Source organism: Sparus aurata, chromosome 17 (genome assembly GCF_900880675.1).
Source record: "Sparus aurata chromosome 17, fSpaAur1.1, whole genome shotgun sequence".
NCBI classification, from domain to species: Eukaryota; Metazoa; Chordata; class Actinopteri; order Spariformes; family Sparidae; genus Sparus; species Sparus aurata.
The window spans coordinates 33,542,201-33,554,791 of record NC_044203.1 but is presented as its reverse complement, the minus strand read 5'-3'; the positions used below and the strand labels follow the sequence as shown (position 1 = coordinate 33,554,791).

Here is a 12,591-nt window from a genome sequence, read left to right as displayed (position 1 = left end):
TGAGTATAATCTGGTATTATCCTTTATTTATGGCTTAATTATAACACATCAGCACGACTAGTTGGATACATTTTACAAAACACACGTCTGGTGCTGTCTTGGTGCTTGTGTGGTAACATCGGAATGACTATTGTCCTGTGGCCTTGACGTTCAGCCTGATGAAATGTTTTGAAAGACTTTTGATGACACAAGAAGGTCTTTAATAGTGAGGTTGCTATGTGCTGCTTCTCTACTCAGCAGGAGAGCTGACGGTCATCTACTGCATGTTATACACTGTGTACATCTTCTTTTGTTTTTCCCGGCTTCCTGCTAAAGATTTATGCCAACGTCAACTTTTGGGTGAAATGCCCGGTGTGGGGACTGCGGTGCATGTGCAAAACGCTGAGGCCAATTCAGGTCCGAGTAAGGCGTATACATGAAAGAGTAAATCGACTTCAAACCGCATCATTAGAGTGTGTTAGTCCGACTTTGAGAAATTCTATTCAGTACAATTTCAGTTGGACTAACATGTTTACATGGACTTTAAATGTCAGTAGGACTAATACAATTTTGTCAGGATTGTCACTGCTGTTGTTAGACACACCATTCAAAAGCCGAAGTGCATACTTTCATTCAAAAGCCGAAGTACATACTTTATCTCATTTGCTGTTCCCTCTCTGTCTTTGTGTGTAGCTCTGCCCTTCAGTCAGTCAAAAGCCCTTTTTAGATAGAAAAGGCGGCACATTTGCTCCAAGGTAAGGGCGGCAATGTGCCAGTCTGTCTTTCTAAAACCGAGGCGTAATATTCCTCCTTTTCCAAAAGCCGTCTCTGAGGTAGGCGTAAGCATGTGACGTGACGTGAAGCTCGAAGTTGTGCTGTGAACGGCGACATAAATTTGTCTTCAAAATAAGAGCTTTACATTGCACCCCATTGGAGTTTAGAACTGGGTTCTTAGCGGGGGGCTTTTAATTTGAAAGTAGCGACTGTCCTTAGCTTTCCAACACAACATCAAGCTAACACAACAAAACAGCTACAGAAACCGAGGAGATGTTAGCATCTCCTGGATCTCAGCGGCTGTCCAGTTGCTCATCTTAATGAGCGGGTGAAATTAAGGACTGACTGCTGTGATCAGCTGTTTCTTGGTTTTAAAACTCCCCTGCTGTGGGTCGCACAACAGTGCAGGTCATTGACACCTCCGCCCAGCTCACGCAGAGGCCGGCACATTTCCGCCTTGTTTTTAGATAGCAAGCGAGGCGGAAATAAGTCTACCCTCCGAGGCGGAAAATCGGCAGACCACAGCAGACCCCCAATTTGTCGCCCTCTGTCTAAAACCGCGGACTGAACCGCCAAAAGGACGGGCAAATTGGCGGCTTGGTGCTCTGTCTAAAAACGGCTAATGTCACTCAGACCTGCAGCTCTTTATGACCATAGCAGAAGAGAGAGACGGAGATGGCAATGTAACCTGGTCACCATGTTCTATAAATCCCAGCACATGGTTGCACACCATTACCCAAAGGTTGACGGTTAGGGTTAAAAATCATCCCGGAACACAAGTAAATAAGGGAAAAAATAATAGAATACATGCTACAGATACAGACACCAGCACACACTTCCCATGAGGTATAAGTGATAATTGAGAGGGATTATTTTCGTAGTCTGTACATTGTTTTTCAGGAAAAAACTGCATTGTATACCTACTGAAAAACAATTATGTATGTCGTTGACAGAAAATGTGGCCTTACGAGGCAAAGCAACTCAGTCATACCGCCTTGGGCCTGGTGCTTATGGGGCTGCATACAATGCCATTGATGGAAACCACGAGTCTGATCATTTTGCCGGTTCATGCAGCCATACCGCTGAACGAACCAACCCCTGGTGGAGAGTTGACCTGCTGGAGTCCTACATCGTCACCTCCGTCACCATCACCAACAGAGGAGACTGCTGTGCAGAAAGGATCAACGGAGCAGAGATTCACATTGGCAACTCACTACAAGAGCATGGTATCATAAACCCACTGTGAGTGCATGTTAATTCCAACAGATATTGTATGTGTGAAAAAAGTGATAGATAGAAGTACAATTCTATTTCATATTCATCACTACATTTAACCTTAAACCTCAGTCCTGTGAGCTCAGACACTGCAGACCTGTTTCTTTAACCATTACACTACTGTCTGCATCTCTAGCCCTTTTTACACAGACATGCTGCATTATCGCCGCAGCAGTGGTTCGTCAATTCTCCGCTGTTGGTTGAGAGCGAAGCGTGACGTCATGATGATGACATCTGTGTGTTTTTTTTTCAAGCTGTTTCCCCAGTTGACCTCCTGTTAATATAAACATGAACCCGCTGACAGTTTATAATCATATGGATGCTGTTATAATGTGTTGTGATTGACTTCCTAACCAATCATTCGACCAGGAAAGTGACAGTTAAGTTTTTCGCTCTAAATTACATAATTACATAATCACAATCAGTAAGCTGGATGCTGTCTGACTCTGTCACTCACGGGAGGGAGGCTGTTTTCGGGGGGGCATTTCACTGAAGTCTTGATCGGGAGGTCTGACCATCGCTGGGATTTGTTTTCAACACAAACGCTTGGTGAGTTAAAGTTTTTTGCCGGTGACAGACGCTGTTTTTCGGGCAGAAATGTGATGAAGCGTCGGTAGAACAGGCGGGAGGACAGATGCTTCTCCACGGACAACTGCAGCATTTTTTTCCTCATATAAGTTGCCAAAGCCAGTTACTACGTTAATTTAGTTTGGCCATGTCACGCTGCTTTGTGGGACATTTCTCTTAATTTAGTTGAGTGAGGGACCTGTGTAGTTATCAGACAGTCATTTCGACATGCCCTCGATACGTGCCGCCGGCTATTCATTCACACTGGACCGGTTCGCCAATACTGCGCCTCTGATACTACCTCCAGAGGCGTATCAGCGCTGGAGCGAAACTCGCCACTTCTGAGACTTTCAAGTGAAACTCTCGCCAAAAAGCAACCTAGGCTTTATTTGTGAATGTATATGAGTCAAACCTTCGTGTAAAAGCATACTGACGACGGACGAGTCACTTTTAAGATTTACCGTATTCTCTTTTTTCGGGTTGAAATCATTTTCAATGGGAGTGCTACGGGCACTTTAACGATAGCATCAAAATCTCTATTTTTAAAACACTAAGAAGGCTCGACACAACATGAAACTTTGCTCGTAGTATCACCAGGGTCTCTACACATGAACACGAGCATTGAGAACATTGTTTGTGTACACAGAGTTTACCAAAAAGAAGGTTTTTGAACAACTCATGTTAGCAGTAGCATGTCCGGCACGCCGACCGTCACGGCAGACAAAAAGTGTCAATACCCGAGTGCGACCAAACAGGTAGGAGGTCCAACATTACTCTCCTTCCTGTTAGGTCCCACTCGGGTGTTGGCACTTTTGATGATTATAAGTACCTTGGTGTTACCATCAACCACAGACTGGACTGGAGTTCTAACACTGAAGCTGTTTACAAGAAGGGGATGAGCAGACTTTACTTCCTGAGGAAGCTGAGATCCTTCAAAGTGTGCAGCAAGATGCTGGAGATCTTTTATCAGTCTGTGGTGGCCAGTGTACTTTTCTTTGCTGTATAATAACTCTCTCACCTCTGCCTGACAGAAAGAACTCTGATCTCTCTACTGTTTTGTTGTATATATTATTATTGTTTGTTGTTTATAGTATATTTGCACTGTATACATTTTTTGCAGACCCACTGCTGCTGTGACAAAATAATTTCCCAGTCTGGGATCATTAAAGTAATTCCATTCTATTCTAATTTATTCTATACTACGAGCAAAGTTTCATGTTGTGTCGAGCCTTCTTAGTGTTTTAAAAATAGTGATTTTCATGCTAGCATAAGAGTGCCCGTAGCACTCCCATTGAAAATTAGCTTGCCCAAAAACGAAACTATGAAAAATCTTAAAAGTGACTCATTCGTCGTAATTATGCTTTTACACAAAGGTTTGACTCATATACATTCACAAACAAAGCCTAGGTTGCTTTGTGGCGAGAGTTTCACTTTCACACAGAGGAGGAGGCGGAGAATTGGTGCAGGATCCCCGCATTCAAACGTCAGTGTGAATGGGGCTACTGAAAAGCCTTCAAGTAGATGCTGAACATCATTAACAAGCTGTTTCTTCTTTTTTTGTCTTTTTTAGGGCTGGTGTTATTCTTGAAATCCCTGCAGGGAAGTCATTCACTTTCAATCTCAATGATCGTTTTGAGGGGCGTTATGTGACTGTGGTTCTGCCTGGTCCAAAAAAGGTTCTGTCACTCTGTGAAGTGGAGGTTTATGGTTACCGTGCACCAACTGGTGAGAATGTGAACTATACCATGTTGTACTGATACAATCAGTGTACTTCATCAGTAGCTATGTAACACAGATTTCAGAAGCTTTCCAGCCTGCAGGTCCCAAAAGAGCCACATCAGACTTTAAAGATGCATGGCTGTGCAAACCCCTGATATGACTTTTAATATCGTTAGTGTTTGATCAGTACGATAACATTTGGAAAGCCTAAAACAGGGGGTCTCAAAACTTTTGGTGCCAGAAAATTTCAGCATGTACTTATAACCATTTTTATGTTTTCCAAGCTCTTTAGACGGAAAAATCCTTGTTGCTTTAGCTTGGCTGGCTTTGTTTGCTCGCACCTGAAGACACATCACATTTTGGTCTTAATATGTCGTGGTTCTTAATCAAATCAAACTTGGTATATTGGTTGTCATAGTTTCCAATTTTGGTACATTAATGGCTGATATAGACTGACTCATAATTCTCAAGAATGCTGGTACTGATACCACATTGTTTTTTTCAGGAGAGAACCTGGCACTCCAAGGAAAAGCCTCACAATCATCTTTGTATGAACATGGAATTGCTTATAATGCCATTGATGGGAATCATGCCAACAATTTTGACCGGGGATCCTGCAGTCATACAAACAATGACATGAACCCATGGTGGCGTCTGGATCTGCGCAAAACCCACAAAGTGTTTTCTGTTAAGATAACCAATCGACATAGTAACTCAGAACGCCTTAATGGAGCAGAGATCCGCATCGGAGATTCCCTTGAGAACAATGGCAACAACAATCCCAGGTAGTTTAATAAGGCTGTTACTGATAATAATGATTTAGCACATTTGTGCTATGGGCTAAATGAAAAATTTCACTGTCTCCCAAATGAACCTTGGTGCTACGTGATTGGGTCACATCTCCAGTCTTTACAGCACAGCAGATTGTAGTATACAGCCAAAACCATACAGATATCGTCATTTCCAAATTATCTCAATCTTGATAGTATTGCTGGTATTTCCTTGTCAGTTAGCAATATCTTGTTGGGCATTCATCGACATATACACTGACACAGATTTAGATGCAATAAGTTAATAGTTAATATATCAGCCTGGCAAGTCTAACAAGGGAAGCCTACAAAACCCAATGTCGCTCTGAGTGTATGTTGTATACTATCAGCTACAACATTAAAAAACAACTGACGGGTGAAGTAAATAACATTGATAAAACCTTGGGTCCTGGCATCCATGTGAATGCCAGGTGATTTGACCACCTACTCATACAAACAGACCAAGTGAACCTCCTCATGGCCATGGTACTCCCTGATGGCAGTACACTGCCCAGAAGGATGATGCACTCTGACACACAGGCTCAGGGAATTGACCTACCTTCCAAATCCTCCAGATCCCAATCAGATCTGAAATTTGTGGGACATGCTTGAAAAATTTGATTCATGGAGGCCTCAGAGCAAAGTTTGGTCCAAGGTGGGGCTTGCATGTATCAGACGTCTTCCTGTACATCCCATGGATAGTCAAATGGATTGCGATCATGCATCCACATGACAATGGTCAAAGTGAATATGTTTCTTCACCAGATAATTAAGTGATTTCTGCTTACTCTACCAGGTGTGCTCTGATCACAGAGATCCCAGCAGGCGCCACTGCTGAATTCCAGTGTAACGGTATGGATGGCCGCTATGTTACTGTGGTTATCCCTGGAAAAGAACAGTACCTGACGCTGTGCGAGGTGGAGGTGTATGGCTCTGTCCTGGATTAGGCTGACAATTCACTTCATTTGCAAGAATTCAGCCAATACATTGTTATGATCTCAAACTAATCAATAATAGATTAAGCTTCAATTTTAATGTTTGATGTTGTTTGATGATAAACATCAAAACAAAAACCAATGAAAGTGTGTGCAACAAGGGCAAAGTTTGTCTCAGACAGACAGTAGCACTGCACCGCAAAACACTGTCAACAGGAAAAAAACAGCTCTGTGGGATTTACAAGGTTAAACTCATGGCTGAGGAAAAATGGCATTGGTTGGATAAACTGGGTCTTGAACTCCCGCCACTGTGTTAATGTCAGCCGACAACAATCTGCAATGACCATGTGTGAAATAAGCTCAGCTATATATTACAGGGTTCGTACGGGTGCTTGAAATCCTTGAAAGTACTTGAATTTCAATGTTGTGTTTTCAAGGTCTGAAAAGTGCTTGGATTTTAGTTTAAGTGCTTATAAGTGCTTGACATTATAACTGTGTCTTGGCAACATTGGGATCAGACTGGATAGTTTGCTTATTACAAGGAGAAATAAAACCTGTGTGTGTGTGTGTGTGTGTATCGTCACACATGCAGCCTGGTAGCAATAGAGAAGGATGGCTGAGGAGAAGGTGAATTTGATGCAATTTGGACTGATGACATGTTCAATATTAATAAACTTTGATGAATAAGCAAACAGCTTATAAAAGTTTATGTCAAAAAAGAAAATTACAGGGTGATCTCAGGTCTCTCTTTGTCTCGCTGCAAGTGTACCTGAAGAACGCCAAGTGGCTTCCCTTTTTTTGGATAAACTTTGTGTTCTCCTTTAATTTCTAAAGTTTTTGCTATTATGAAACATCATTTTAGAAGTTTACAGCATAATACAATGTACATAATTGTGATAAAGAGTGAAAATAAATAATCATGAGTATATATATTCCTGTAGATATGTATTTTACCCCAGCGATAAGGTGCTGGAAAATTCTGTAAATGACCCTTAAAAGTGCTTGAAAAGTGCTTGAATTTGACCTTGAAAAATGTGTACGAACCCTGATATTAGCTATATTTAGGATTTGATCCACGTTTTGATTTCTAATGCGGTTTTGAAATGTCTTTTTAATACTGAACTTATAATTGTTTGGCTGCATATTATGTTATCCTTACTTAAGTTAAAAAAAAAAAATTACAAAAGCCTTACGTGTTGGTCTTGATCATATTTGATTACACACTTCAATAAACGTTATAGCAGAATGTGAAGCTAAGACGTGATCTGTCACCCTTCACTGCTACCTCCGGCATCAGTCCTAATCGCAGCAGCTGAATTAATCGATTTTGTTTGTCATGCAGGCAAATGTGGTCTCAGAGATACTTTTGTGGAGAAACTACCACAGGGTCAGTTTTGAGTATTTTGCCAGATGTTTTGTGTGTCAACTGTGCAAGATGCAGTCAGGGAACTTTACAGATGTGAAGTTGAGATCAGAATGAAGACTGAGTTTTGAAGATGTGTGTACTGAAAACATCAACACGTTGATGGTACCATGGCTGGTATGATTTTTGAATTTTTATTTAAAACAGTGTTCCAATGGATATTATCTGCTTCTTGAAGATTACATGATTGTCCTTTTACCACAGTGAAGTTATGTTTGCTTGAATGCAATTAGTTTTAATGGAAGTTGGTTTGCTACAAGTCTTCGGATTCTTTCATAACTCACATTTAAAATTATGGAAGAAAGAAGGGAATCGTCAAAAATGGGTTGATCCAGCATGAGGACACAAAAACTATTGGCACAACAGGCTGCCAGTCATCAAGAATGAAACCTCCACATGGCATCCTGTTACATACCTCCACAAATCAAGACAGCCAATCAACTCATTCACAGGTCTCAAGGACTCTGATTGAATGATATTAATTGCTTTTACCACAGTATTTATCACATTAATCAACCAAATGAGTCTGACAGCCTGTTACTGATATGAAGAGTCATATAACTTAATATTTTGGGCTACATGTGGTTTTGACAACCCTTGAACAACACACACTGAAATTTACGAGCATTATTGCAAGTATGAATGTTTTAAACCTGGTCTAATGTTACAGCTGGATCAGTTCAGTCATCCTGCTGTGAGGAAAGAAATTACATGAATTTAATTTGACCTATGGAACCTAATGAATGTGGATGGGAGTAGACATCATGATGTGATGTGATTGGATAGTTTCCTCCGATCGATGTGTTGTTTATTAATGATTGACTGTGAGGGGGAGATATAGCGAGAGGGAGATCGAACCGTCCACTGTCACAACGAGGCCCCAAAAGTAAGAAGCTCCGGCTGCTCATCGGAACACAGGTATAAATCATTTTTCTAACTAGGAATCAGGGTAAATATTTAATCTCTCATTGCATTCTCTGTATTAATTAGAATTTATTGAGAATTATTTGTAGACTGGTTTACTGATTAAGGCCTGTAATTATCAAATTAAAAAAAAAATAAAATAAAAAACACTGTAAAGAGATTTATTTAGCCAACATCTCACTAAATTATGTTTGTAACGCTACAATAATAGCAATATCGCTTTCCTGTTTTCTGTCTGCCACATGCACAGAATCTCCTGACAATCTAGTCAGGGTGGCAGCCTGGCGTCATTTCTATCTTTACTCCTTTAATGAGTCACTAATTGTTCCATGATCTGAGGGTCCCACCTAACACTATATTGCTATACCAAATATTTAATACTGTATATTCTTGCACAATTTGTATCTTTGGAGAGGTTTTCCAGTCAGCCTGCAGTCTACGTAGCATATCACTCCACATTATAATTACCTAATAGGTTCTAGACTATCAGTACTGTTAACAATATTTACTAAGAACTGTATCCTATAGGTAACTATAGGTAAATATTTTTAAAAATAAACTTATATACTGTAATGTATGTCTCTGTTCATGTATAATGTCCAATAGTTACTCCTTGTTTCTTACAGTCTTGTTTTTCTTTCACTCTACCTAGATTAATGTACCAGTAGGAAGTAATGTTAAGTGTTACCAAAATGTCTTATTCACTGTTTCAACGATACATACAGCAAAGTAAACTTGAAGAGCAAAAAAACAAAAAAACAACGACATCATAATCACATGCTCAGAGCTGGAAAAGCCATTCAAAGACAGAGGAAAGATTCCGGCCTCTTCACTGTTGTTTATTCTTTGACACAAACCTACTGTTTGCAGCTATTCTTTATTCAAGATCATTACAGCAAAGTTCTGTCACCTCTTAGTCAAACAGTCAAAATGTACTTGGAAATGCAATGTGCTGCTTTTTATGATATTAACATTTCTCTCCCTTGTCTGTCTCAAACAGAATAATGAAGCACACTGGTGTATTTATTTTGCTGCTCTTCTTCGGGTCATGCTCAGCTTATACTTACCGTATGTATAATTTGGTATTATCCTTTATTTATGTGTTAATTATAACACATCACCAGGAGTAGTTGGATACATTTCTCAAAACACGTCTGGTGCTGTCTTGGTGCTTGTGTTGTCACATTGGAATGACTATTGTCCTGTGGCCTTGACCTCGAGCCTGATGAAATGTTTTGAAAAACTCATCAAATAGATCATAACCTCTGACCCTTTAGAATTTGCTTACAGAGCAAACTATAGTTCAGCATTGAATACAATGGTGTCCCTTTGGCTGGCCAGCAAGCTCAGGAACATAGGGACCAACAGCTCTCTCTGTGACTTGGACTAGACTTCCAGTCCAACTTCCTGACTGACTGGAGCCCCCAAGATTGTGTCCTGAGCCCACTGCTGTACTCAATACATACCCACAACTCCCTAGCCACACACCCCACCAACTCAGTCATAAAGTTTGTGGATGACACAGTTGTGTTGGACTTGATAATTGATGACACAAGGGCTGTAATAGTGAGGTTGCTATGCGCTGCTTCTCTACTCAGCAGGAGAGCTGACGGTCATCTACTGCATGTTATACACTCTGTACATCTTCTTTTGTTTTTCCCGGCTTTCTTTATGCCAATGTCAACTTCCGTGTGAAATGCCTGGTGTGGGGACTGTGGTGCATGTGCAAAACGCTGAGGCCAATTCAGGTCAGGCTTAGGCGCATGCATTTGCTGTTTGCCTCTCTGTCTGTGTGTGTAGCTCAGCACTTCAGTCAGTCAAAGTCACTCAGACCTGCAGCTCTTTATGACCAAGAGCAGAAGAGAGAGACGGAGATGGCAATGTAACCTGGTCACCATGTTCTATAAATCCCAGCACATGGCTGCACACCATTACCCAAAGGTTGACGGTTAGGGTTAAAAATCATCCCGAACACAAGTAAATAAGGAAAAAAATAATAGAATACAAGCTACAGATACAGACACCAGCACACACTTCTCATGAGGTATTAGTGATGATTGAGAGGGATTATTTTCCTAGTCTGTACATTGTTTTTCAGGAAAAACCTGCATAGTATACCTACTGAAAAAAAATTATGTATGTCGTTGACAGAAAATGTGGCCTTACGAGGCAAAGCAACTCAGTCATACCGCTATGGGCCTGGTGCTTATGGGGCTGCATACAATGCCATTGATGGAAACCACGAGTCTGATCATTTTGCCGGTTCATGCACCCATTCCACTGAACAAACCAACCCCTGGTGGAGAGTTGACCTGCTGGAGTCCTACATCATCACCTCCATCACCATCACCAACAGAGGAGACTGCTGTGCAGAAAGGATCAACGGAGCAGAGATTCACATTGGCAACTCTCTACAAGACAATGGTATCACAAACCCACTGTGAGTGCATATTAATTCCAACAGGGTAAAGTGATAGAGGTACAATTCTATTTCATATTCATCACTACATTTAACCTTCAACCTCAGTCCTGTGAGCTCTGACACTGCAGACCTGTTTCTTTAACCATTACACTGCTGTCTGCATCTCTAGCCCTTTTTACACAGAGACTCCGCATTATCGCCGCAGCAGTGGTTCGCAAATTCTCCGCTGTTGGTTGAGAGCGAAGCGTGACATGTCATGATGATGACATCTGTGTTTTTTCCAAGCTGTTTCCCCAGTTGACCTCCTGTTAATATAAACATGAACCCGCTGACAGTTTATAATCATGTGGATGCTGTTATAATGTGCTGTGATTGAGATACTAGCCAATCATTCGTCCTGGAAAGTAACAGTTAAGTTTTTTGCTCTAAATTACATAATTACATAATCAGTACATCAGTAAACTGAACGCTGTCTGACTCTCTCACTTGTAGAAGGGCTGACCGTCGCTGTGATTTATTTTCAACACAAACACTTTGGTGAGTTAAAGTTTTTTGCCGGTGACAAAAAAGCAAAAATGTGATGAAGCGTCGGCAGAACAGGCGGGAGGACAGACGCTGCTCCACGGACAGCTGCGGCATTTTCTTTCCTCATATAAGTTGCCAAAGCCAGTTACTACGTTAATTTAGTTTGGTCATGTCACGCTGCTTAGTGGGACATTTCTCTTTATTGAGTTGAGTGAGGGACCTGTGTAGTTTTCAGACTGTCAGATCGACACACCCTCGTAGGCGCCGCCGGCTAATCATTCACACTGGGCCGGTTTGCCAATACTGCGCCTCTGATACTACCTCCAGAAGCGTATCTGATAGCCAGCGGGAAACTCGCCGCCTCTGAGACTTTCACACAGAGGAGGAGGCGGAGAATCGTCGCAGGACACCTGCATTCAAACAGCAGTGTGAATGGGGATACTGATGTAACCGGGTCAACCTGTGAGGTTAATGAAATATGTATATAATTACACAAAATATGTTACTGCCTGACAAGAAAATGCCTCCAAATCCCGTGCAGACTGTGTGTGTAGCTCGGAGCTCCTCCTTTTTGATTTCTTCTTCTGTGGTCCCCACTATAAATGCTTCCTGCGCCCCCCACCTCTGCCCTTTTGTACAGTTCTCCTGCGGGAGAGGTGGGTGACCTTATTTTATTCAGTTGATAATCCTGAACCATCCTAATGTTTCTCTTTGTTTATTATATGTATTTCTGGTCTCAAGTCAAGTCTGTGCCTGTCTAATAATGTATACATGTTAACAGAGTTGCATTTTAAAATAGTGGTTTTAACAGTTGAAATTCGCTAGCTTGACACTATGACAAACCGAACTAACTTCCGGGTTTGTCGATATCTTTATCTTCATTTTATTTGTATAGGAGCTCGAGTGGACAGTACGATTTACATGGAGGTTCTGCTTGTTATCTATTTTGTCAGGTATGTTTTGTTAAATATGTTGTTTGTTCACTGTATAATGATTTTGCCGCGTAGTCGCGGGCGGCCCTTTTGTACAGTTCTCCTGCGGGAGAGGAGCTCGAGTGGACAGTACTATTTACATGGAGGTTCTGCTTGTTATCTATTTTGTCAGAATAAACGGAGATTGTCTCCAAAGAGGTCCCGGTGTCACAGCATCATTCAAACCAACACAACGCAGAAGCACACCGGTCACACTGAGAAGCCTCCAAGTAGATGCTGAACATCATTAACAAGCTGCTTCTTCTCT

General features: G+C 41.4%; 1 protein-coding gene and 1 long non-coding RNA gene across 2 annotated transcripts in view; both read left to right on the top strand.

Annotated features, from left to right (window-relative positions):
- Window positions 1-12,591, top strand: part of LOC115567781 (uncharacterized) — a 46,486-nt gene that overhangs the window by 882 nt on the left and 33,013 nt on the right. The window contains exons 3-8 of the mRNA XM_030394627.1: window positions 1,707-1,995; window positions 4,166-4,320; window positions 4,820-5,099; window positions 5,920-6,066; window positions 9,406-9,473; window positions 10,557-10,845. Coding sequence (XP_030250487.1) covers window positions 1,707-1,995; window positions 4,166-4,320; window positions 4,820-5,099; window positions 5,920-6,066; window positions 9,406-9,473; window positions 10,557-10,845 — 1,228 coding nt within the window. The remainder of the gene's footprint in view (window positions 1-1,706; window positions 1,996-4,165; window positions 4,321-4,819; window positions 5,100-5,919; window positions 6,067-9,405; window positions 9,474-10,556; window positions 10,846-12,591) is intronic.
- LOC115567449 (uncharacterized) lies at window positions 10,854-12,483 on the top strand. Its single transcript, XR_003981192.1, has 2 exons — window positions 10,854-12,008; window positions 12,248-12,483. It is a non-coding gene; the product is annotated as an uncharacterized LOC115567449 (long non-coding RNA).